This window comes from Alligator mississippiensis, chromosome 1, assembly GCF_030867095.1.
Source record: "Alligator mississippiensis isolate rAllMis1 chromosome 1, rAllMis1, whole genome shotgun sequence".
Classification (NCBI taxonomy): Eukaryota; Metazoa; Chordata; order Crocodylia; family Alligatoridae; genus Alligator; species Alligator mississippiensis.
The window spans coordinates 191,173,676-191,199,298 of record NC_081824.1 but is presented as its reverse complement, the minus strand read 5'-3'; the positions used below and the strand labels follow the sequence as shown (position 1 = coordinate 191,199,298).

At 43.2% G+C, this 25,623-nt stretch overlaps 1 protein-coding gene across 7 annotated transcripts in view; it reads left to right on the top strand.

Annotated features, from left to right (window-relative positions):
* Positions 1–25,623, top strand: part of HHAT (hedgehog acyltransferase) — a 384,776-nt gene that overhangs the window by 242,362 nt on the left and 116,791 nt on the right. For all 7 annotated transcript variants that reach the window (XR_009457284.1, XR_009457282.1, XR_009457281.1 and 4 more), the window contains one exon: positions 12,515–12,716. Coding sequence is in view for 2 of the 7 variants with exons in the window: in XM_059718178.1 (XP_059574161.1) it covers positions 12,515–12,716 (202 nt within the window). In the remaining 5 variants the exon portion in view is untranslated. The remainder of the gene's footprint in view (positions 1–12,514; positions 12,717–25,623) is intronic.

Sequence of the window (25,623 nt, the reverse complement as noted above, 5' to 3'; positions counted from 1 at the left end):
TTTTCTTTGTGATCAAGATGTGCCATTCTGGAGTCCACAGAAGACACAAAAATAAATCTTTTTGAACTGGAGTATATGACAAAGCGGATGATTGCTATTTGATTGGCGCAGGCAAAACATGGGTTTTTTTGCAGCCCAGAGGGCTCCTGAAGCTTACTTGAACTACTGTTGGAACTCAGACTTGGTCTTGTTTCCTATTCCCATCACTTGACTTTCTCTCTAGAGTCTGGAAGTCATTGAATGCAGTGGGCCCTGTGGGATGATTATCAGAAGTCCACTCCTGGACAGCCACCACACATTCAAATTAAAGCTGGATGGAAACCATCTGCTTTACTCTTCATAGATGGATGGAAATGTTTATAGAGTGATAATTACTTTGCATGTGTGGCTGGTGTAAATTTATTGCACAATTAACCACTCAGTTGCATAATACATGTAAAGTCTGGCAGGAGCTTAGGCGTACAAGGTGTTTGGGAGCACAGGATAGGAAAAATGGCTATACGAAAGCTTTTATGGGGATTTTGTGGTACCTGTATTGAGTACTGTACACTGCTATGGGTAGCTTTTGGGCATATTACAGCCAGGCATGTTTGGTCATGCCAGCAGAGCCTGACTACTTTTACTTTTGCTGCTGGCTTTGGCTAAGGACTTGCTGTTTATGGCCCTTGTCACTGCTGTAGCAGAGGTAGTGGATAACACCATGAGGCCACCAGGGGCTTGCAAGAAATGCAAAATAAGCAAAGTTAAACAAATAAACTGCTATTTAACTCTTCGCTGGCTTCATGCGGCTTTTTCCCAGGCCTCACCTTCTGGTCACAAACAGATGAGAAGCCTTGCCTTGGCCCCTCCTGGTGGCTGCTTGATCAGGCAGCCTTGTTCCCTGCCAGTGCAGCCACCCCTGCAGTAGCTTTCAGTGTCTTTTATTCTCTTCCCATGCTGGTCCACATGGCCAGCTCTTTGTCATTCACCACACCTGGGTTAGCTCCCTTGCTGGCAGGCTTACTGCATCCCTGGACCTGGATCCTCAGCCTTCAGAGAGTCCTTTCAGGCCTGGGGTGGGCATGTGGAAGTGCTCCCAGGATGTGGGGCTGTTCAGTCTGCCCAGCACCAATAGTAATGGGGCCTGGCCCCATTACGAGTACATTTACGTTGTATTTTCTCTTCTGTTATGGCTTCAATCTGGTTGCCTGAATTATGCCTTGCTTCTCAGGTTGTGGAGCGGGGGGAAGATTTTCCACACTATTTTTCTTTTTTCTTGTTATTGTCCACTGTATCTTTGCTCCTTAAACAAAAAGCATACAACAGAAGTTTTCTTTCATAGTGCATCCTGCCTGCAGTGCATGTATCTTAATTGATCAGTCAGAGACCAGTGGGGTTTCTTAATTTTACAGGAGTGTTCTGGTATCATTCCATGGTTCTGTTCACACTGGGACAAGGATACTCTTGTTCTTTAACCTATCATGATGACTGTGGTGTTGGCACTGTGGCTAAAAATAGAGATCACCAAATGAAGCCAATCAGCTGTTTTGGAACACCTCCTGGCACCACTGATCTGCTTCACTGGGTGAAACGCATGTCACCCATTGTTGATCTTGTGGGACAACGGGTGATGAATTGCTGCTCCAGACTACAATACCTATTCCTTCCACCCTTTCCTCATATGGCTTGTGTTCTAACCCCTTTTCATCTTGGTCATTCTCCTCTGGATTCTCTTCAGTTTCTCCTCATCCATCTTAAAATATGCCTAGAACTTCACTCAGTACTCCATATAAAGCAGGGGTGGGCAATTATTTGGGCTGGAGAGTGGAGAGCTCTTTGGTGAGCCATCATGGGTCAGGTCAGAAGGCCCCCCCTCCCTCCCCCCCCATACTCTTCAGCCTGCAACAGCTAAGTGACTCTGTCCTGGGGCCCAGCCCTCCACGATCACTGTCCAGCGATCCCAGGGTCAACATGGAGACTGGCCTAGGACCTGCGTGGGCAAGGTACACTCAGCCAGGTGGATGAGATGCGCCATGGATGAGTGTGGAGCAGTGCCCAGGAGCAGGATGGAAGGAGCCAGGGCTGGGATTATGGGGCAGTGACAACATGGGGCCAGGGCCTGGGGTAGAGCCATGCTCTACTGCCCGCATGCCCAGCACATGGAACTGATATCCGTCACAGGGACATATGGGCAGTGGAACATGGCTCTGTCCCGGGCCCCAGCCCCATGCTGTAACCACCACATGATCACACCTTTGCCGCAGCCCTGTCCTGCTCCCAGATGCCATGCTCCATTTGCCTGCAGCACTATCCCATCTGCCCAGATGAGTGTGCCTTGCCTGTGCAAGTCCTGGGCCGGACTTCATGGAGAGCCTACCTGCCTATTCCATCTGGTGCCCCTGGTGCAGGGCAGATAGGCTGGGGTGCCCAAGCAGTGGGGCTGAGTCTGGCAGTGGTGGTGACACTGTCAGTGACAGCTGGAAGTAGCTGCTGCTGCTGGGATGCAGAGTACGGCCACCAGGCTGCCCCAGACCCACTGCATGCCAGGGAATGGCAGGACCAGCCAAACACACCAGGGCCTGGGCTAGGCAGGGCCAAGGGATCCACCACAGACTGAATAAAATCCCTTGGTGTGCTGCATCCAGCCTATGGGCCATATATTGCCCACTTCTGATATAAAGACTAACCAGCTCCTAGAAGAGTGTTACTATCACTGTTTGTCCTTGGCAGGCAAACTTTGGTTAAAGCAACTCAAAATAGCATTTGCTTTTTTAGGGGGATTTCATTGTATTGCTGAACCTGTGATCCAACATAACCCCAGATCTTTCTCAACAGTGCTACTGCCTAGCCAATTATCCCCTATTCTATATATTGTAGTGGAACCTAGACTGATGGGCTATACCAGGATGGGGCCCCGGGTGGCAAACTCTCAATAGGTGTTTTGCCTCCTTATTTCTATATCTCACCTGCCATGATTTGATGTTAATGTAAAGGATATCAGGAGGTGGTACATGACTGTATGAGGTTTGTTGAGATGGGCGCAGGCCTCAATGTCCAGGAGTCTTCTGTAGGGCTTCACCTCCCATACACCCCACCCCTTTCTACTCAGGTGTTCCATTGATGGTTGGGATAGGTACCTGGACTTCCTAGGCACATGCCTTTATGTGCTGGGAGAAATGATCTGGCAGGAGAAGAAAACCAAGCGGTCTGGGACAGACATGGGCTGGCCAAGCCCTGTGACTCTAGTAAGGGTCTGTGGCTAATGACATCTGAGCCTCATGGAAATTAATAAACCAATATAATGTAAATAGTTGTGTCTGTCTCTGCTTATGGGCTTCACTTTGGCCTTGCAGCATGTCCCATGGCCTCTGGGTCCTTCTGCTGCTGTTGCTGGTCTGCAGCTGAGGCCTTGGTGCCTCAGCCTTGGGGGCCTGTGCATGGCTGGCAACCCCGCCCAGCTGCAAGGCAGCTCAGGTGGTCCTGGTAATGTGACTGGGCCCAGGACAGACCCTGGATTCCAGGCACGCTCCAGAGCATGCTGCTGTGAGCCCTGCTCTGCTCTAATTTGCTCTAGCATGCTCAGAAAGAGTGCTGGAAAAGCAGGGGGATGTAGCACTCTGGCCAGCTGCCAAAGGATCTCTGTGAAGGACCCAGGCTCCAGTTGCTGCAGTGCACATTTCTAAAGCATGTGTCTGCTGCTTGTTTTTAACACATTTTTTTAATACTGGAAGTTCCTGGTATCTAGTTTTGCCACCACACTGACAAAATGCAGCATAGCTAACAGATGAATGTGGGCTGCATATGCTTTGAGGCACCCAAACCACACGTTTGCACTCATGGTGATGCACCCAAGGTGTTCAAAGATGCTCTTTGAATTTTTGTCAGGTGGATTTCATCTTTGGACAGAAATCTTTTTCCCTGTGGCATCAATCCATTGTAGATGAATCCAAAGCCCTCTCACTGTTATCTTCTGAGTGTACACAGCTGTGGACAGCTTTTGAGCAGAGCAGATTTAGGTGTGTTTGGTCAGGCACCCCGAGCCAACCACTTTTACTCTCACTGCTGGCTTTAGCTAAGGACCCATTATTCACAGTCCCTGCCTTAGCTGCAGCTGAGGTAAGACTATAGGTCCACAGGTATACCCTCTGCATATAAGAAACACAAAGCAAAATCAAGTTCAACAAATTGAACTTGTAGACATCATAGGGGTAGACATTGTTTACTTAGACTTCAGGAAGGCCTTCGATACGGTATCCCACCCCATACTGGTGAACAAATTAAGAGGCTGTGACTTGGATGACTACACAGTCCGGTGGGTGGCAAATTGGCTAGAGGGTCGTACTCAGAGAGTGGTGGTGGATGGGTCGGTGTCGACCTGGAAGGGCGTGGGCAGTGGGGTCCCGCAGGGCTCGGTCCTTGGACTGATACTTTTCAATGTCTTCATCAGTGACTTGGACGAGGGAGTGAAGTGTACTCTGTCCAAGTTTGCGGATGACACAAAACTGTGGGGAGAAGTGGACACGCCGGAGGGCAGGGAACAACTACAAGCAGACCTGGACAGGTTGGACAAATGGGCAGAAAACAATAGAATGCGATTTAACAAGGAGAAATGCAAAGTGCTGCACCTAGGGAGGAAAAATGTCCAGCATACCTACTGCCTAGGAAATGACCTGCTTGGCAGCACGGAAGCAGAAAGGGATCTCGGAGTCCTAGTGGACTCCAAGATGAACATGTGTCATCAGTGTGACAAAGTCATCAACAAAGCTAACTGCACTTTATCATGCATCAGCAGGTGCATGACAAACAGAACCAAGGAAGTGACACTTCCCCTCTATTGGGCATTGTTCAGACTGCAGTTGGAATACTGTGCGCAATTTTGGGTGCCACACTTCAAGAGGGATGTGGATAACCTGGAGAGGGTCCAGAGAAGGGCCACTCATATGGTTAAGGGCTTGCAAGCCAAGCCCTACGAGGAGAGACTAGGGCACCTGGACCTCTTCAGCCTCCGCAAGAGAAGGTTGAGAGGCGACCTTGTGGCTGCCTATAAATTCATCATGAGTGCGCAGAAGGGAATTGGTGAGGCTCTATTCACCAAGGCGCCCCTGGGAGTTACAAGAAATAATGGCCATAAGCTAGCAGAGAGCAGATTTAGACTGGACATTAGGAAGAACTTCTTCACAGTTAGAGTAGCCAAGGTCTGGAACAGGCTCCCAAGGGAGGTGGTGCTCTCCACTACCCTGGGGGTCTTCAAGAGGAGGTTAGATGGGCATCTGGCTGGGGTCATCTGAACCCAGTGCTCTTTCCTGCCTATGCAGGGGGTCGGACTCGATGATCTATTGAGGTCCCTTCTGGCCCTAACACCTATGAATCTATGAAAATTGAAATACTGCTAGTTTTTCTGAGCAATTTCCTACTTGCTCTGCACATCTCTGGCTCGTTGGGCTCCCCCGCTTCACACTTTTCTAGGCTCAGACTCAGAAGTCTTGAAGGAAGCGCACACAGCTTCCATGTAAGCAAACCAAAGAAAAGGCCTCCTCATGGCCTCTCCTGGCAGCTGCTTCACCTCCACTGGCCACAGGTTCTGCAGCAATGTTTACTGCCTTGCTGATGGTGCAGCAGCCACCCAGAGAGGCTGTTGCAGGTGCTTTTTATTTCCCCCTTCTCGCCCATGTGGGCTGGCTTCTCCTAATTCCCTACACCAGGCAGTGCTTCCTTGCTAGGAGGCTCACCACCTGTACCCACAGTAACAGGGCACAGCCCTCTTACATCAAGTCGTGTTTACTTCCATGATGGCCTTTCGTGTTTGGCCTTTACCTTCAACGGGAAGAATTGATGAGAATATCAACTGTGCATCTCTACCCTGCTGCCCAGAGCCTCCTATTCTCTTCTTCTGACCTGTTTGGGATCATTGCTGGGAATATTATTCATGTCTACATATGGGCAGGAAAGGGTAGTGGTCTGAGGGATGGATGAGTCCTGACTGTCAGGTTCAGAGTTTGAGCTGTAAGCCTGCAGTATGCTTCATCAGTTTATTTGTAATGATAGCATTCATTGTAGAATTATATGAGGGTAGAGATTGCCTGGGTAATCCCCCACAAGTTAATAACATTCCCTTACCAGTCCTCACTGGCTCCAATACACTTTGGAGCTAGAAACCAGGCAAGATGATTGAATAGACTTGATTAAGGAAGAAACAATTATCAGAACTGGAAACTGATGAAAAGCAATTAAAATTATATTTCTGTGGTATGAAACTTCTACAGCTATTGCTTCTTTGTTACTAGCAAGCCATAAAGAAGTGAGACAACAACTGAGGAGAAAAATTAAGAAGTGGTAGGGAAAAGTTTAATGAAATATGGCAATAGCTTCATCTCCCATGAAATCTTATTGGTTAATGAACTGAAGAGTCTAGCATTTTGCTTTATGGTTTTTCTGAAATACTATATAAGATTGTCTTCTTTCTCTCTCCTCTCCACTATTCCAGTATCTTTTTTACAAGTTTCAGAAGTACTCATTTTATTTGAGACTTAACATTGAAATCTAAAGATAAACTCAGTGGTGACAGTGAATTCAAAGATTGTATGTGCTCTCACACAAAAAGATTCAGATAATCAGGAAAGGGGGATGTTAGCTAGGGTACACTTGTCTGTCCTCAACTGGATTTGACTTACAGACAAGTCTCTATACTGTGAAAGAAAGTACAGGGGAGAAAAAGAGATGAAATTACATGCAAGAAACAACTCAGTAAATGGCAAGTAGTGGGTCTTGCATTCCTTATATGCCTCAAACTCTCATTTGAGTTTGCAGGTGATTTGGGTGCACAGAGAAGTAGAAATTACATGCAAGAAACAACTCAGTAAATGGCAAGTAGTGGGTCTTGCATTCCTTATATGCCTCAAACTCTCATTTGAGTTTGCAGGTGATTTGGGTGCACAGAGAAGTAGTTCTAAGACATAGTAGCATTTTCTGCTCCTGATCTGAAGGAGCATGGTATTTTTTTCACTCCAGGAGACAAAGCGTGCCTGCTTTTAGGAGGGAATAATGGCAGAGTAAGTTATTGGTAGGTTATTCTTTCTGTTAACCGAGCTCAGAGCTGAATTGATTTCCATTATTTTTTAATTACTCCAAATAAGTGATAATATAAAAGGTGACTCGTTACCACTATCTCTGCCTCAATTACAACCATTCACTGGTATACTTTCCCCTTACATTTTTATTTTTCCAGAAGTAAATGAATATAGATTTAAACATTTGGAGTAAATTTAGAAGCTATCACAGTGGTAAGTACCATTTGTGATGAAAAAGCATTTTAATGGTGGTCCATTTACAAGGCACCATTATTAGCATCAAGAGCTGCTGAAAGCAGCTGGAGTGGAACTGGGACCTGGCCCCACATTTCCCTGCTGTCAAAGTGCAGGCAAGAAACTGTTCATTACAAAACATACATTCAGGTGCATAACATTCATGTTATTTATGCACCATCTAACTTATATTACTAGGCTGTTCATGTTTTGAACAAGCTAATTCTGTAGCATGTTAGCAGAGGTTATTTGAGCTGTTCTGTACCGCTTAGGTTTGGAATAAACCTGAAAATAAAGCAGAGGCAGACAGAGGAGTGCTTAATAATTTTCAGGTGGTATTGTCTCATTTAATACCTGCTTAAAAATGCTAGCAGATCCACTGGAGGGTAGAGGCTTGGTCAGGCATCATGTCTGACAGTTTGGGGGATGCTGCTAGACGCACTAACCACAATTTATACAAGAATGTCTTCCTGTAATTTTCCAAAAATCAAAACAACGCTAGGGAGTGGGAGAGACTGTGTCCTCTCTTCCTTTGCCCTTCCTTCTACAATATGACCAGGCACCATACAGATCTCTAATGAAAGGTTAAATAACACTGTACAGAGAAGACTTATTTTGGTTCACATGCTTTGTGTAAGAGCCATGCAAGGTTTTAAAGGTTCACAGTGAAAGCTGTTCAGTAAGCTGTAGCCATATGTCTCCCATTCTAATCAACAGGAATTGCAGAGCTGAAACTTTGAAAATTCACCTGAGTTTCACAGACCAAATTAATCTAATGTGGCTTACTTAAACAGCTGCTGGCATTACAAACTATGGTAGGAAAATGGTATCTATTTTTCTCAGTGCAACTATATGAAAACTCACTGGGTAAGCATCATTTGTGGTCACCTAAATTGAATTGTAATTGCCATTACAGTTTTTAATTAAAACTGGCATTTATGAGCTTATTACTGGCAATGTCCACTTTAATGACAATATACTGTTTGTGCTAACAGCAGCATAGGAGGCCAGTATAAGAGATTATAAAAGTCTCCATTCTGTTTTACTATCAGGAAGAGGACTTTGTCATATGGAAAATTCAAATCTTTGTTTCGACACTTAACATGCAGATCTGTGTTGAGAGGGCCCAGCTCAACACCAGGTGAGGTCACCTGGAAGACTCATAATGACAGAAATGGATTTTAGATATATGGGTTTATTGGCTTCAAAGAGGAGAAACAAATGTACATTTTAGCTGCTCTAAAAGGATAGGGGGGAACTGCTGCTTGGGAACATACATCAACAATTGTAGTTTGTTCATCTGCATAACCCTGTGCAAACAGTGCAAATGAACTAAATCTTTATATCCTGGATGACACTGGATTAAAGTTGGAGCAGTTTGTGCTACACCTGTATAACTATAGAATCATGCAGATCTAACAGTTGCATCGTCTTGGCCTCTTTTGATAGGATACAGTTGTTAAATCTATCTGTAGCTAACACAGGGTTTGTTAGAAATGATGCCATTTTGATATATTGGTTCATACCTTCTGAATTCTCATGGGAACTCCCCTGAACCATTATCAGCCTGTTTCAGTTTGTCTCCAAGGCTACAAGAAGACATTATATTTGTTCCAAGAAAAATCACTGTATCCAGGGATGAAATGTAGTCATTCAGGTGTCCATGTCCTTACTCCCATGACAGAAGCCTAAAAATGTTAATGAGACAAGAAATGCTAACAGTTTGTCCTGGGACACTGCAAAGTGCATGTGAATGATTTTCCTGGGATGGCATCATGGTATTGATGTCAGAAAAGCAGCAGTGTATTCTGCCATTCAGTAAATCCTTATTAGAGGGGTGATGTATTTACACACCAATCCCAGGACTTTTCTGTGCTGGGACACACACAGGTACAGCTTGTCTCAGGACAAATGCAACATTTGTTTCCAACCTAAGAATCCTTGAGACATGGGATACTTTCATGGGAAGGGGAGAGGTTGTTTTAGAAAGACATCTGGGGATTTAGATGGACACTTTTTCTGTTAACTCTGGTTTTAGGGGCTAAAGTTGGGATTTTGTTAACTGAAAGGCCTGGAACTCAACCCATCTCCCTTCCCCGCATGATAAATGAGGTTGCATAGTGGTAATGTATAACAGTCCCTTTCCAAGAGCCAGAAGATTAAGCCAAAGTGGTTGCCATCGGGGTGGATCTGGGGCTGGGGAGGTGGGGGGCAACTTTTGATTCCTGTTCCACCCAAAGTTTAAAACAAACTACCCGGCAGTGGCAGCAGCATTTCTGTTCAGACAGCAGTGAGGGAGTCATTTGACTTCATGGCTCATTGTAATCTACCCGATTCCTTCAAAAGTCTTCATTCCACAGTGTTAACAACCCTCTCTCCTTTTTAATGGTATTACAGTTCTATTAATCAAGCTATTTTTTCCTCTGCAATTCTGCTGTCCCATAGTTCTTCCTAGTAATGTAGCTCCCATTTCACAGCTTTGCAATCTGTTTTTAACTCTGCCTAAAAACATAAACTCAGGGGCTGAAACATTAACTGAGGTGTGGAAATAACTTTTAGTGTAACATTGGAGGCACTGTCAAGATGCTCAAGAAGGTTTTATTATGTTTTATGAATCTGAAGGAGATTTAATTATAACAGTTAAATGTACAGGACTAAAGAAACATTTTTTACTGTTTTTTCTTAGTTTGTTCTGTTTCTCAATACAAAATATATAATATAGAAAATTAGTGCACATTCCAATGAAGTTATATGTGTTTTTACTTTGATCTAAAATTGAATAATATAGCCCTAGACCCCTAGCATATTGATAAAGCTTCTAGTTTATTTTTATGTGAAAAATAATGTATTGTGTTGTATGCAATGATGCACCACACTATCTGTGCTCCACTTTCCAAAACCTTAGATCTGCCTATGGCAGCCATATTATCAATCCTAATTCATGGTAAGGCATGCTGGGAAATAAGGGAATGTCTGAATAGTAGTTTTGTTATAAAATAGTGACTGAGAGGGACTCATGTTTTTATAAAACCCTTCCTTGGAGGTTTGGACAAGTAAGCTACACTACTTCTTTAAAGTTATTCATTAGCTTTGTAATGATTTTGGATGGATGCCTGTGAATAGTATAAGAAACAATTTATGGGACTGTGGCTGTGTCCTCTTTGTCCTTTGTGTCAAGTTGTAGTAAAGGCCCTGCAGGGGATTTTTCTGCTTATAGATTCCAAAGCCAACCTGGTTGCTATTAGACCTGTGACAGATGGCTTCGTAGAGCAGAAAATGGAGATGTGGCAATTTAATTATAAGTGTGTTATGTTCAAATACGTTTTATACATGATGAGAAAAGCCAAGACTAGAGTAGAAAAGATGGGATCAGAGTAGAAAATAGGAGGAAGAAAAACAATATGTAGGGATGATGGAAAATATATTTTGTATTTATCTAGAAGCACTTTATAAAATCTGTGAATTAAAAATCAATATAAATGTAATATGATTTTTCTCTGTGTCATGACTGCTATACATGCATAGAGGTATATTAATATCAAGAAAATGTCTACAAAGAGCATTGGAAAATAATTGTCTCACTTCTGAAATTAACATTACCTCTAATTCTATCATGGAACATAAGTGACTGGGTAGAATTTAAAATACTGTGTTCACCTATCTAATTAGCATCCACGTTATAATTAGCATTACAGTGTCTCTGAGCCCAGAATTTGATCATCAAGCAGCAAAATTTATCTCTAGAGAAATGGCATTGATTTAACTTTCTGAATAGGAAGAATTCCCAGTGATCTGTATAGAATGCCATGCTGGCAGAATGGCAACAAAACTGGGTTGCCAATGGCATCCAAAACAAGATGATAATTTTTAGTGTATCCTTACTATTAACACACACATGCATAAAAAACACAACTTCTTTGGATAAGAGTCTGTTTCCTATATCTAGTTTTTTTGTGCCTGGTCCTTCAAAATGAAGAGACTTCATCTTTCATTGATTTAGTATCAAGTGAAATTCAACTCAGAGAAATTTGGCTGTTTTACTTTTTTTCATTCCTTGGAAACATGTCAAACTTTATGATTTTTTATTTCTACTGGTATTGTATTGAATCTATGCTGCATTTTGGATGCTTATAAATGCAAAATTAAATTTTGGATTGTAAATCCTGAATTAACCAACAGTATTGAAAATGGTTATGTACAAGGGCACTGTCCTTCAGATTTGCTTTTTCTTCTTCTACAGTATCATTCAAGTAGATGCCCAGGGATGATCACAAAGATTAAATGCTAGAGCTGTTCAGAACATGTAAAGTATTTATGGTAAAAATTGTTAAAATTAATTAGTTTTTAATTTAATCTCAACTGTTCACACTCTTTACTTAGACAAAGCTTTTTTTGTGAATATCTAAAAGTGCTTGTAAGTACTGATTTATAAAATCATTAATCATATGCGGGGGGGGAAAAATCAAGCTGTATGGGTAAACAAGTGTACAAGTTAGTAGTTATATGCGTTTTAAACCTGACTTGCATACTTTTATATAAAAATTATGCCTATAATCCAAAATGCATGAGAGAGAAGTTCTGTGAATTTTCTACGTTATACAAGTCTTAAATAAATACTATTTCCATTTTAGTGTAAGAGTGTGGCTTAGCTTGTGTGTTCACTTAGTGCAAAGGTCTGTTGACAACAGAATTTTCATGTTGTAAAATAGAATGTGTTAACACTGGGGTGTCAAAGATACAGCTCATGGGCTGGGTCTGGCCCATGGAGCGCTATCATCTAGTCCTCAGTGCTGCCTGTGGGTCTCAGATTGGACCCATACACTGCGTTTGGTGTGGGCCAAACCAGACCCATGTGCTGCACATGGAGTGTGGGACTGGCTTGGTGCTCAGTGCAGGCAATGCACAGGGCCAGTTGTGGGCACATACTGCCAGCTGCATTTGGGGCTGGTCCTGGGCAGGTGCTGGTAGTGGCATCCATGCTAAAGGGCACTGCATGCAGCACATAGGGCCAGTTTGCGAGTCCAGTCTGGCCCAAGGACCAGTTCAGATCCACTTGTTTGGCCTGTGGGGTCTGATGAATTTGACACCCCTGTGTTAACATTTTATTAAATGGTCTTCTTCCTGGCTGAAACTGGGGTGAGTTTTTCAGATGGAAATTTATTTTCTATTTTACTGAGGACTGAGGCCTTAATAAAGCCCTTAATAACATTACTTATCTGTCATTTCACCTACAGGTACATTTACATCCCAATGGGAGGATCCCAGTGTAGTGTTGTTGGGATGTTATTCTCCACAGCAATTACTTTTGCCTTTGTAAGTTATTGGCACGGAGGCCATAACTACCTTTGGTACTGGGCAGCACTAAATTGGCTTGGAGTAACTGCAGAAAATGGAGTTAAGAGGCTACTCTCTGTTTCACTTGTTCGAGACTTAATTGTAAGTTGAATCCCTTTGTGCTTCACATTCATTTGAAGTTCCAGATTTTGTGGTGTGGACTGTGTATGTGCACATGCTAGATTTAAACTTGATACTAACAGAGATAGCAGTCAGTGCATTTTATCCATTCTGCCTAGGCCATATTGTTGAAGGTTGGCAGTGTTGTGGGCAAATTACTCAGTGCTGCAGTTGTGTGAACAAATAAGTTTACATATGCCAAGAATAAGAAGTTATCCTATTATCCAAATTCAGATTTCACTCTTTGCTATTGTTCACATGGTTTATAGTATTTGGAAGTCTTCATGAATTAGGCATATGTTTTCTTTAGTTATGTCTCTTGGACCAAGTGAGTTTGTAGCAGCTGCATATATATGTAAAACAAAATCCATTAGTGCAATGCACTGAGAAATTGTGTGGCACCAAGGACTTCAGTAAGCATAGTATAATTTAAGGATTGCTACTAGATCTCTGGGTTAGAAAGATATGTACCATCATTACTTTACTTACTGTTTCAAAACAGAAGTGCCTAAGCTTTCAGTAACATTGAACATGTCATCAAATACAAAACCACTGTTATCTTACAATGATATGGATAGCTTTTCAGACTTCACTCCGTAATTATGACTCCAAGTTTTTCATTCACTATGCATGAGAATAAGTAATCCCCTATTGGTTTTCATTAACTCTTCCCAACTTCTACTAATAATGTAAATTGTAATTCATTCACCAACCTGTTTATTACTTGAACATCAGATCTTCATGGTGGTTGTTCCCTTTCCCCTGCCCTATTTTAGTATTCATGTTGTAGTGTCCTATTGTAGATTTGTATTCTGTTGTATCCTGAGTGATATAACAGTAAAGGATACTGTTATGTGTATCATAAGGCTTGGCAGGATTCAGTTTTATTGGTAAACGTTGATAGATGTCAATTTCACTCACGCTCACAAAAATATTTCCATCGTTAATCATTGACATTTTTAGAACGGGGATGTAAGAAAAATGATGGCTGATGGAGTATGTGACAACAGGGGGAGCAATCCTACAGAACTATGCTGACTGTAGTTTGGACTGCAACTCCCAGAAACCCCAGGGGACTGGGAACAAAGGAAGAGGAAGTGACCAACTGGATGAGGGAGCTATAGGCAAGTGGAGCCAGGACTGACATGCAGCTCAGCTGGTGGCAGTACTACAGTCAATATTTGTCACAGTGGGTGGTTAAAGTGCACTATAATAATAGTATACTGCCATTGGTACATTGTCTGCCCCACACACCTTTAATTTTGTGCAATCCTGAAAATTTAAATAAATAAAAATTGAAATAAATGCTTAAAAATAAAAATATATATTATCCATCAAAATTATAAAAAAAATAAAAATTGAATTCTGCCAAACCTATATATCATCCATCTGTCCATCAATGTGAATACTGCAAAAGCTTTTTTCCTTGATAAAGAAAATGAGCCTGTCAGGGCCCTGCTACACATTCAGATTGAAACTGGATACAAACCAGTATCAAAGCAGCATGTTGAAATAATTAATAGTTTATTTTAAAGCAGCAGTCAGCAACGTTTTCAGACTGTGGGCTGGAATGACCTACCTCAAGTCAGAGGTGATAGGCTATAGTCCATCCACTACTACTGCCACCACTTCTCCCTCCCACAAGAAAGCTCATGCTGTGCCACAGGGGAAGCCCCACATTCCTGCTGCAGCACAGGGGAAGCCCCACATCCACTTTGTCAAACACTGCCAAAGTCCCCATCCATTGAACTTTGCTAAAGCCCCATGTTTTCTGACTGGTTCTGGGGTTGGCTGTAGCTGCCAACACCTGGTTTAAAACACTTTCATGGGCATCAGAATTAGCACCCAGTGAAATGAATGTGGCATTTCCCTGCCATCAGAGCTGTGTTTCCAGTTCCTTGTTGAACTCAGCCAGATATTACATTCGTGACAGTTGGTTCATGTTTTCAAGGTTTTTTCCCCCAATATTACTATTATTAATTTATTGATTATGATTATGATAAATGAAAGCTGAGACTCTGGGGAGTAGTTGAGTTGCCTGTCTACATTCAGGCTAGGGATAGACATTACACATAAACCGGTTTAAGTGATCAGAAACTGGTTTAAACCTGTAACAGAATGGACAGAATGGACGTTCAGTACACATAAACCCATTTGAAAATGGCTGAAATCGGTTTGAGATAAACCTTGTTGAATGTAGTATCAGACAACTGATTTAGGTCATATCAATTTATGTAATGTCTGTCCCAGACCCCTTTCTGACTGAAGTTAAATCAAGGCCCCCCCCAGCATCCTGGATGCTTTGCAGCCATGGGCTGGCCCCTCTCCTCTGCTGCTTGGCTGCAGCTCCGGCAGAGACTGCAGGCACAGCAGGATCTGCCTGGCTTCCCCCTGCCCCCGCCCCAACTCCCTGCTCAGTCACGGATTCCCCACTCCCCTCTCCCAGATCACGGACCGCAGCCAGCATGTGATATGCTAGCTAATGCTGAGAGGTGTCTGTGTAAGGCAGACAGGACAGAGGCAGACAGGACAGTGTCCACTTAGGGCTTTTTGGAACTAATCAACAGTTCACCTGGTAACATCCCCATCCCCCATCCTCCTACCCGTGTTCCTTCCTTGGAAAAAGCTGTTTAAGAAGAGCTTGAACTAATGAGAGAAGCTTTTGTTTTCTTAATGGGCTGATAAACACTATTATCAAGAGCAGTGTGTGGGGGGGGGAACCCCTCCATAATCAAAGCATCCCATCAGGGCCTGGCCATACCCCCCCCCCCCCACTCCAGATCAGCCTGTAGAAAGGAAGGGAGGGCTGCTGTAGCACCTCCTGGCTTCTAGCCTGAACCACTGCAGGCATGTGACTGCATTTCTTCAGTCCAGAAGGGCTCTCTGTACGGTTACAAACTGGTTCAGCCTAGCCAGGTTAGACTAGCCTGCAAAGATTGAATGAATTCAGGCTCAGGCTTTTTCAATGTCTGTCCCTAGCCTCAGTGTCCCCAGCTCACCCTGTGTTGTGTCTGGCATGCATTATTATTGTGCATCATTACTGTACACAATTCATAAAGCTAACGTGTGACTCTGGACTTGGGCAACATCTTTAATTTTTTCTTAGTAGTTTCTGTATTCAGTGTGTTCAATATACAAATAAAGATACTCTTTTTTTATCTGATTTCCAGCCCTGCAAATTCAACCTGACATCTGAAAATCAAGTGTGTTATTTTGACTCGTACAATATTATCAGTAATTCATTTTTAGAATAGCATTTAAAGAGCATTTCAGTGCATGGGGGGGTGGCTATCACAGGTAAAGATTTTTCTGTTAGAATTTTATTGGCTATTTTATTGATAAAAAGTCCAGCCTATTCCTTTTTTTCCCCTCCGTATTTTCTCTAGAAAATCAGCAACAGTCAAAATCATGTCATATTTTTTAAATAAGTAGGGAGAGTTCTGAGTTCCATTTCTGTAGTTGATTTGCTGACCTACCCCTGCATCATAAATTGAATTCTGGAGTGCAACTTTAACAGGTGAATTAAACCTTGATTTCAGAAAATTTTAATTGGAATAACAAACATCCCAAAAACAGAATCTACCTTTGTATCTGAACTTTTATGGTTGTTTGCTGGAAACATAAATGAATGAAGAAAGAATATGAAGAGCTTAAAAATTACCACACTTGGCAGTTTATCACCAGATTGTCTCTTTGTATGTCTGTGGTGCTGTTCCTTTGGCTGCATCACAGCTTCTTCTGTGCAGCTCAAGTCTGGATGTCAGGAGAATCATGACTTCCCTGTTTGCCCCAGTACAGGTTTTGTAAGGACTTAAATCTCTCTAGTGCAGGGGTTTTCAACCTTTTTTAACAAGCATACCCCTTCTGCCTCAAAATTTCAGATCATGTATCCCTTTATATTTTTTCTTGGTTTTAAGGTGGGGGCAAAGAGAGGCCCCCATGGTAAGGGAGGAAGTGGGGCTGGGGCAGGGGCAGGCACTGCACATCTGGGCAGAGCACGGGATGGAGCCGCGGTGTGCCATGTGGGGCTGGTGGCACCCAGCGCGCCTCTCCCTCAAGTAAGACGCAAAGTATGGGAAGGCGCTGGGGGAGACACCACAGCTGTGCCCCAGGGTACATTTCCTCTCTGCCCACCTGCGCATACCCCCTATGGCCTTTCTAAATACCCCTGAGGGTACGTGTACCCCTGGTTGACAACCCCTGGTCTACTGCAGTGACTGACAAACCTTTACAAGCTGCAGACCAGAATAACTCCATAGCCTCCATTGTGAGCCAGGTGTCTTCAACAGTGCATCAGCAGTGGGGCAGCTGTCCCAGCCCCCATGCTGGGACCAGGCAGTTGGGATTTGTGTCTGTTGCACTGCCACTTCTCCCAGCCTTCTGGTCCCTGGCTGTGGTATGGGTGCTTCTTCCAGCTGGTGGGGAGTTGTGCTGGGTCCAGGCAGCTAGAAGTTGCACCTAGCTTGCTGTTGCTTCTCTCTGCTTCCCCACTACACCCCTGCCTCTTGGCTGTAGTCCAGGCTCAGCTGAAAACTGCCTGTCCCTGGCTCAGATCCCCACCGGCTGGAAGACGTGTCCCCAGCATAGCTGGGGGGAGGGTGGGGAAGCGAAGTAAAGTAGCAGTGGTATAGGAACAGGAAAAGCCCTCTAGCTGTGCATACACTGAAAGTTGTCGACCCCTGCTGTAGGGTCGAGAGTAAACTGAAGATGTTGAGATCATCTCTCATGGGTGGAGAAAGACCCCAGTCCTGGTCCACTTGAAAATAATGACTGAACTTTTTTTTGGTTTCAGTCAATAAAAGATCAACCCATTAAAAAAAAAAAAAAACAAAACTCACCACCAAAGAACCTAAACTAACTAAACTAAAAAAAATTCTAACTTCTAGAATTCTACAATTGTGTCCTTTCTTCAAAAAAGGAAATAAGATTCACATTTGGTTTTATTTAAGGAACAGGATGGCTTGCACTGAAATATAAATTTCAGTAAGTTCACTGCCTACGCTATTTCTCCTCTTTTTGTTTTTTTTACAAAATTCAATTTTAATAAACATATTAATTTGAAGACCTGTTATGAGCCAATCTTCTATTTAAAATGATCCAGATATGTTTGTTTTTTATCTCCTTTTGAACCTTTACATTCCTGCTTCTTGTATATGAAAGCATAAACTTTGTTACTAAATCTAGGAAAATTATTTGTATTAAATTAAATGTGACAAATTTGGAGTTTTTAATATTATGTAATAAATTAAACTGGCTTATTAAACCTAGAAATAAAAGTAGTAACTATATAGAAACAATTAAATTGTGCCATTAATTAATTTTCAAAGATAGTTTATTTTACATGACTTGCACTGTCTTTGTCTGGATTCTTTGTTTTATGAAAGTATAAAAGAATTCACCAACTTCAGTTTAATTTTGCACTTATGACTGCAGTAAAATGTCCCAATATGCTGTCACTCAATGCTGTCTTGGTGGCTTCAGGGGATAAAATAAGTGGTTTATAATTTTTTTTGTACATTAGGCTAATATATCATAATAATTTGCACTTATTTTAAAAGTGTCTTATCTCAATGAAATATTTTCATAAGTATGAGTCACCTGTTCACCTCCATCATAAAATAAAATCACTGTAAGTAGGACTGAAAGGCAAGATTAGTAATTACTGGTATTCTCAACTTTGGCGGAAAAATACATTTTACATTTTAAAAATCTGCATTTTGCTTTCTCTGGTTTTTTGTTTTGGCCATAGAACTTTTGCCAAAGCTGCCTGCAATGACTGGAGCAATCATTTTTTTTTTCCTACGAAATTATGACCTGATTTTGCAAACAACTGCATGTAGTCTCACTGAAAGCAGGCAACCATGTATGTCATCATGATTAAGCCTTAGCTTAAAATGTGCATGCATCACTCATAAGGAGTCCTGTTAAGGTAATTGGAACTAATAGCACACACAAAGTTAGAGATATGGATAAACAATCAAACAAGCAAAAAAGTCAACACAAAGTTTACTGTTTACTTCATTGGATTGGGTCCTGTGATTGTAAGTAACCTTACAATCCATTTATTTTGTAATTAAAAATTCATTTCCAGGAATGTAACCCATAACCCACTTAAATAAGATGAATCACAAAATCTTCCTTCAGCAAATGAATCTTGTACTGTTATCCCATCCACCTTTTTAGAGCTTCTCCGGGGGCTGAGGGTGCTTAGTGCCTTGCAGGATTGACCCTTTAACTCTGTCTTGTGAATTAAGAGCTTTCTTAGCTAGTTGTCAGGCTTTGGCCTTTATTATGCATTTACAGTCACTTACTATATGAGGGTAAAACCCTATATATAACCTCTTCCCTTTAAAAGCCATAATTATACTATCATGCTTACACATTGAACTTGAAATCTCATTTGAGCCATAGATATCCTTCTGTCTGAAGGAGGCTACAGCAAAATATCCTTTCTGTCATTGTTAAAAGGCTGTGTGACACTTAATTTGAGAAACTCAGCCGCTTTCTTGCTTTGAAGCAGGGACTTTGACATTTGGCAGGGGATAGCTTTTGTGTTAAGGATGTGCCTCCTTTTCAGTTCCTCTAAAAATCTACCTCCCTGCCCCCCCAGTTGGCCTAGTTATAAGACCTTGACGACATGAATTTGTCCATGCTTGATTCAAAATTGCTAGCATATAATTCTCCACTTGACACTTATCCTTCCACTTCAGCTAAGAGAGAGGCAGGATTTCTTTGCAATTGCTGCTCTGAACTTCTGTTAGGTGCAACCCATCCAGACACTTAACATGAGAGCAGGAAACTTGTCAGGGAGCTTTCTTCAGCTATAGGCACAGAGGAAGAAATAGTCTAATCTGAATTTGGGGTAGGGAGTGGAGAGGGAGATGAGAGCCAGACATGAAGGGGACAGGACAAGGATGGGACAAGGATGGAAGTGGGAGTTGTGGCAGGATGAAGTTACCTGGATTACAGATATTTTGTGACTGTATGGCAGGGGGCCTCTTCGGGGCCGATCTCCGTGGCCCACCCACCTGTTCTTGGGCCAACCGCCCTCCTTCTCGCCCGCCACGCCTTGGTGTTAATTGATTCATTTACAGATGTCACTCAAGCAGGAGGCTGCCCATTTTAGTGCCCCGATGCCAGGGGGTGCTCTCTGTGGCTCCTATCCTCCCCAGTACCACACAATCCAAGCCTCACAGATGGCATCTTGCTGTTCATATCCTCACCGGCCCCACGCTGGGCCCCAGAATCATCCAAACAAATCCTCCATGATCCCTCTGATCAGGCGGCCCCTCCACCTTCATCCAGGCTACCTAGCCCCCCAAAACCATTTTCCCCTCTCGGGCATGGTCCCCCCCCCGAGACTTTCAGCTACTAGCCCTGGCCCACCTCCAGGCCAGTCAGGACCCCAGGCCTCTGGCTCTTGGGCATCCCTCACGGTGGGCCCCTAGCCCTTTTGACCCTCCTGGTCCTGGCCCCAGCATGGGCCAGTCAAGGGTACTCTTTTGTTCAGGCTGGGTCTCTAGCCCCTCTCTCTCTCTCCCAGGGTCTGCCTTTCGGGCCCCTCAAACAAACACAGGGTTACCCACCCAGTGGTGGGGGCAAGGGGTTAAGGCACCCCAACCTGCCTTTCACCGGGGTGGTAACTGGCCTGGCATTTCCTGGGGGCTCCCGCACCACTGAGAGCCCCACCAGACCACCCACTCCCAGCAGGGTGCAGTTTTAGGTCATGCCCAGGACCAAGAGCCTCCTGACCATCCCCTACAGCTCCTCCCTTACCTCCAGATTGTTCTCAGCAGCCCTCTGGCCAGGCAATGTTGCTGCCTGGCCACCAGCAGCCAAACTGCCCTGTTTATATAGGCAGCTCTTGCCTCCAAAATGGCTGCCCTCGTCAGGCACCTGGTGGCTGCCAGCTCCAGGCCCTTAAAGTGGCAGGCACACACAGTGCCCTGCCACAGACTGGCTACTAATAAAATAGGCAAAAGACAGGTCTGTAGCCCAACCTGTTATTGTTTGCACCCCAAAGCATAAAAAGAAACACTTATTCTCTTGTCTATCTGGATCCCTACAGTGGTGCAATACAGAATTTCACCTATGCTCCTGGGGGGAGACTCAGAAGGGAAGAGAAGTACGTCATGCAGGCTGGCAACAGGTTGTTTTGGTTTTGCTGAGTTCTCTGATTTCTTTCCCTCCCATATTATATGTCACTTACTCTGGCAATTATTCTCTTATTGGTTTATTTAAATGTCTTTGTTTTGCTGAGACTCTGAGAACTGGACTCAACTAGTTTTTTCTAAGGTTTTGAATGGTTCCAATTAGCTGGGATTTATGTCTTTGGGAAAATTACAATTTTTGGAAAGGAGAATTCCTTATCTCCTTCCATCACCATCTTGGAATGTTGCTTGCCACTGTCCTGTTTTCTTTTCACTTCGGTTTATGGTCTTCACTACTAAAGCTGCTTTATTTTTATACCCTAAGAAATTTAACACAAATACATTTATTATATCAAATCTATATCTAATGCCTTTGGTTACATCAATCACTACTTTTAATGTTTGAAGCTAAAGCTATGACATAGTATATTTGAATGATCTGTTTTAAGGTTGGCTTATATAAAGTCTATTTCAGGCCTTTAGCTGTGTTTAATTTTATCTCGGTACTGGTTTAGTGACCAGGTTAATTGCTTTCTTTATTTGCTGACCAAGTTAGTTTTGCTTTGCTTCATATCTGGCATGGCAGGATGTGCAATTTTTGGGATCCAGGATAACATTCGTCAGATCCCATTATGTATTTGCTGGCATGGGGGATGTCCAGACTGGGGATCTGGTTCCCAATCCAGGGCTATTCTTGCCCATGGGCTTTAAAGTCTCATTGGGAAACCTAACATTTGGAAGTGGTTCCCTGAAGTTGGCTTGCACAATGTGCTTCTCAAGGGACAGAAGGCATTTGCCAAACCAGGTAGGGGAAAGTCCCCAGTTCTGGGATACAGCTATTCTCTGCATTTTGAAAGGTCTGGGGCATAACTTGTGCACTGGGTTATTTGAAGCCACATAGCTTTAAATGCCCTGACACACAGGAAGTTCAAGATCAGGGAACAGCTCCCCAGTCTTGGGCTCCCTACACATTGGCATGTTCAAAGGGTGTGCATGCAGCTGGGTTGCATGTAGTTATGGGGAGCCTCAGGTCAAGGCTTCCATCCTGGTGTGTTAAGTTAAAATTAAATATCTTCTATGGTTCAGAGGTGTAGGTTGTAGCTGTGTTGGTCTAAGGACATAGGCAGACAAGGTTCTTTGAGTAAATCTGGTATCTTTTATTAGACCAACTCAGATAGTTGGAAAGATTCTTCTTTGCAAGCTTTCGGGTGCAAATACCCTTTGTCAGGCTGAGGAAGCATCTGCAGATGGTCTGTGCTCTTCCTGGATGGAGTAGAACAGCAGCCAGAGGCCAATACATATGCAAGTTCTTTAATTGACTGATTTTCTTGTGATCAGAAACATGGGAAAGTGAGGAACTGTACCCTCAAAGCTTTAAGAGAATGTAGATCTGAATATGCCTGCCCCAAGTTGATTGCATTTTAAAAGGCAAAATCTAGAAGGCAGGTGAGACAAACCAGTGAGTTGGGAACAAGGAAAACAGAGCAGTAAAAACAATGTCAAAAGTAACTCTCAACCTAGGCACTCTTCTTCCCAGTCGGGGTTGAGGCATAGCAGTAGGGGAGCATACACTAGTGTTACTGCTCCCCACCCCCTCCATGCCTCTTGGTCCAGGACAATTAACTTATCAGCTTTCAGGAACAGTCACTTTAAAGATACTTTGGACAATGTTTTGGGGAGAGAAGCTGAAGTATGAGAGCAAGTAGGAAAACAAGTTTTGACTCCTTCCCCCTCACCACCTCCCTGCAGCAAAAAATTTACAAAACTCTACCTCTTTTAATACAAAGATTTCTCCAAGCAGAAATGATGGCTAGCTTTATGGTAAGAGATCTCCTGCAAAAGACACAACAAAGAAATGAATGAATGAAAAGACTCAATAAGAAAAATATTTGGAAAGACCTAGAAAGAAATTAAACTGTCCCAAACTAATAGATGTAGCTGACATTTCTTCCTAAAACCAGAAATACATTTTACTGTTTGAAAATTCCTTTGTTCTTTTAATTTAGGCTTTATCTGACAGGTGCTGGCCTTATTAACGCTGTTCTGTCTTTGTACTAACAGCTTCATTGTCCATTGGGACCAAAATGTGTTTAATTATCTAACATAAATGTATTTGGGAATTGAAAAACTCTCTCCACAATCTTCTGAAAGCTAATAATTACTTTTGAAGCAACATAGCTTGAGAGCAGACAGTAGGAAATGACTACAGCCTATAGTCACATCTCTATGCATAACTAAAAAAACAACCCTACTGGATAAAAACTGTTAAATTCTAAGTTGGGGGGGTGTGCTAAAATGCTAATGTGAGTCAAAACTAGATGAAAACTGGACCAAACAAGTCACTATACATTTTCACTGAAGTGAAAACAAGTTGTATGTTTCTACATTTAAGCAGAGTTTTGGCTTACAAAACCAGAAGCTCGGAGGCCTTCTACTTTTGTCTGTTCAGCCATGTAGTCCTCTTATACTTTCAGTGTGTGTAACTTGTGAACTTCTTGAAATATATGCTCCTTTCCCCTGCAGAACCACACATCTCTTGCATTCATTTCTATAGGCAATGCATAAACACCTTCTGAAGTTGTTCCTTCATTACCCAGGAGACGTGCAACTCTCCATACATTCCAATAGGGAATTTAACCTGTGCCTAGATGTCTTTGCCTGCTTGGAATTCTGCCATCCCTTGATTTCCTAAGCAATCGGCATCTTAACAGGACTTGTGACCTGAGCATATATGATATATGGACAGCAATATAAAGGCCTCCTCCTCCATATATTAGCTTAGTGGTTAGGGCACATGCCCAAGACATGGGAGATCTGGGCCCCTTCAGCCTCGGGGGGTTAAATCCACATTTCTGTGTCTCTGTAGAGCACCCTAACCACCAAACTATGGGGCAGACATGACTGAGCATTCTTCAACTTCTCCTCTTGAAGCTGTCCCACTGAGTCATGAGTAGGGACCTACCAAATTCACAGTGGAGGTAGAGCATGTAGCAGCTCCCTAAATTTTGCATGTTCTCCTGTGCACACCTTGCCCCTTGCCCCCTCTTGCCTGTCGCTGATTAGCGGAGCACCCCACCGCTCCCTCCTAATCAGCAGGGAAGCTAAAACTGCAGTTTTAAACATGGCGCCATTTTTGCTTCCCCACCAGTCAGCAGTGAACAGCAGGGTGATATGAAGAAGCCCACTCTCTGTGCCAATGCAGTTTACATGTAGTTTCACCCAATGACTGTAAATAAGATAACAGCACTAGAAGCAAGGGCTCATTTCCTCATTATGAGGGCAGGATCTATCTCCCTGAGCCAGTCAGACTTCCACTAGTCTGTTCTCCTTCTGTCCCCCAAACAGTTTGACTGACTGGTGGCTTAGCTTCAACAGGAAGGTGTCTTTAGTAGTGCTGTCTGGAGATTAGTACATTGTCCTACGATGTGGAAGGCCAGGGTTCAAAGCCCTCACAGCAGGGAAGGCTAGAACCTGTCTCAGATCTCCCCTGATTTCTGAGCAGGTGCCTTCACCGCTCAGCTACTGGGTAAAAAGTAAGCACTGTCATACCCATTGCCCCTAGGATTCCTTTTACCAGAGACCCCCAAAGATTGACACGGCCCCTTGACTGATTTGGTATCAAGTGAACTTTCAATAGTAACCCCTAGGGTTATTACAAGTATTCTTCCTTGCAATACGACCTGGCAAGCAGTTCCTTCAGGTGTTACAGCAGCAACCTTCGGTGGTACCAGCCTCAGATCCTCTGCTGGCCATGTGGGATGTTAGTTTCTGGATTCCTCGTTGTTCAAACAAGAAGTCCAAGGTTGCTCCTGTCTCCCCAGGGTGGCAAAACAGAACACACGCACGTTCCTTTGTTTGTCCATCACTTTTATAACTTCTCTCATCCCAAACTGTCCAGTCCCCTGTGCTGTGCGCCAAGCATTCTTTATATGGTGCACCAATCCCCTGGCACTGTGCCACCCACATTCCTTATAGGGAAATGGCTGTCCCTTGCTTGCCTACTGCCCAATTACAATACTCATATCTCCCAGTGACACAGAAGGCGCTCTGTTCAATTTTGTTGCTTAGTTCTGGGGAGGCCTGGACTATGGCTAAAAGCCTTAGCATAACTCACTTTGCCTGCTACAACACCATGCTGGGTTTCATTTTAGAGTCATGCTCTGCCTAGTGATGACGTTTGGTTTGTCTGCAACTTTTGGGGGTTCTGCAAGACTGTCTGGTGCATGCCAGGTGACGTTAAACGCAAGAGAGCATCAGTGGACTGAGATGCTTTCTGGGCTGCATTGATTTGCTTCTGAACAGCACAATAGAGACAACATGGTAGATGCATAAGGCATTTAGACATGTAAGCAATGCAAGGTCAAGCAGAATGTCATTTGGTGACCTACAACCATATAAGTGACTGTTACAAGCCTTAGCAGTGAAATAGAATTCTCTACCTTGTATTTACAATAAATGCAATGAATGAAACTTGCTTCTCGGTTTTGTTGTGGCATCTATTGATGGATAAGGTCTGATAAGTCAGCTAGTCATTTTCCCTATCTGTTCAGGCTTTTTGCTATTTATTATGTATGTATGTATGTATGTATGTATTACATATGACAAGCCAATGGGGCTTACGTGACTTCTTCTAGGGGATTATTTTTCACATCAATAGTTCTTACTGTCAAGAAGTTAATCCTGATAGTCATCTTAAATTCCTTTTGTCTGATCTCATCCCATTGCTCTTTTAATCTGCT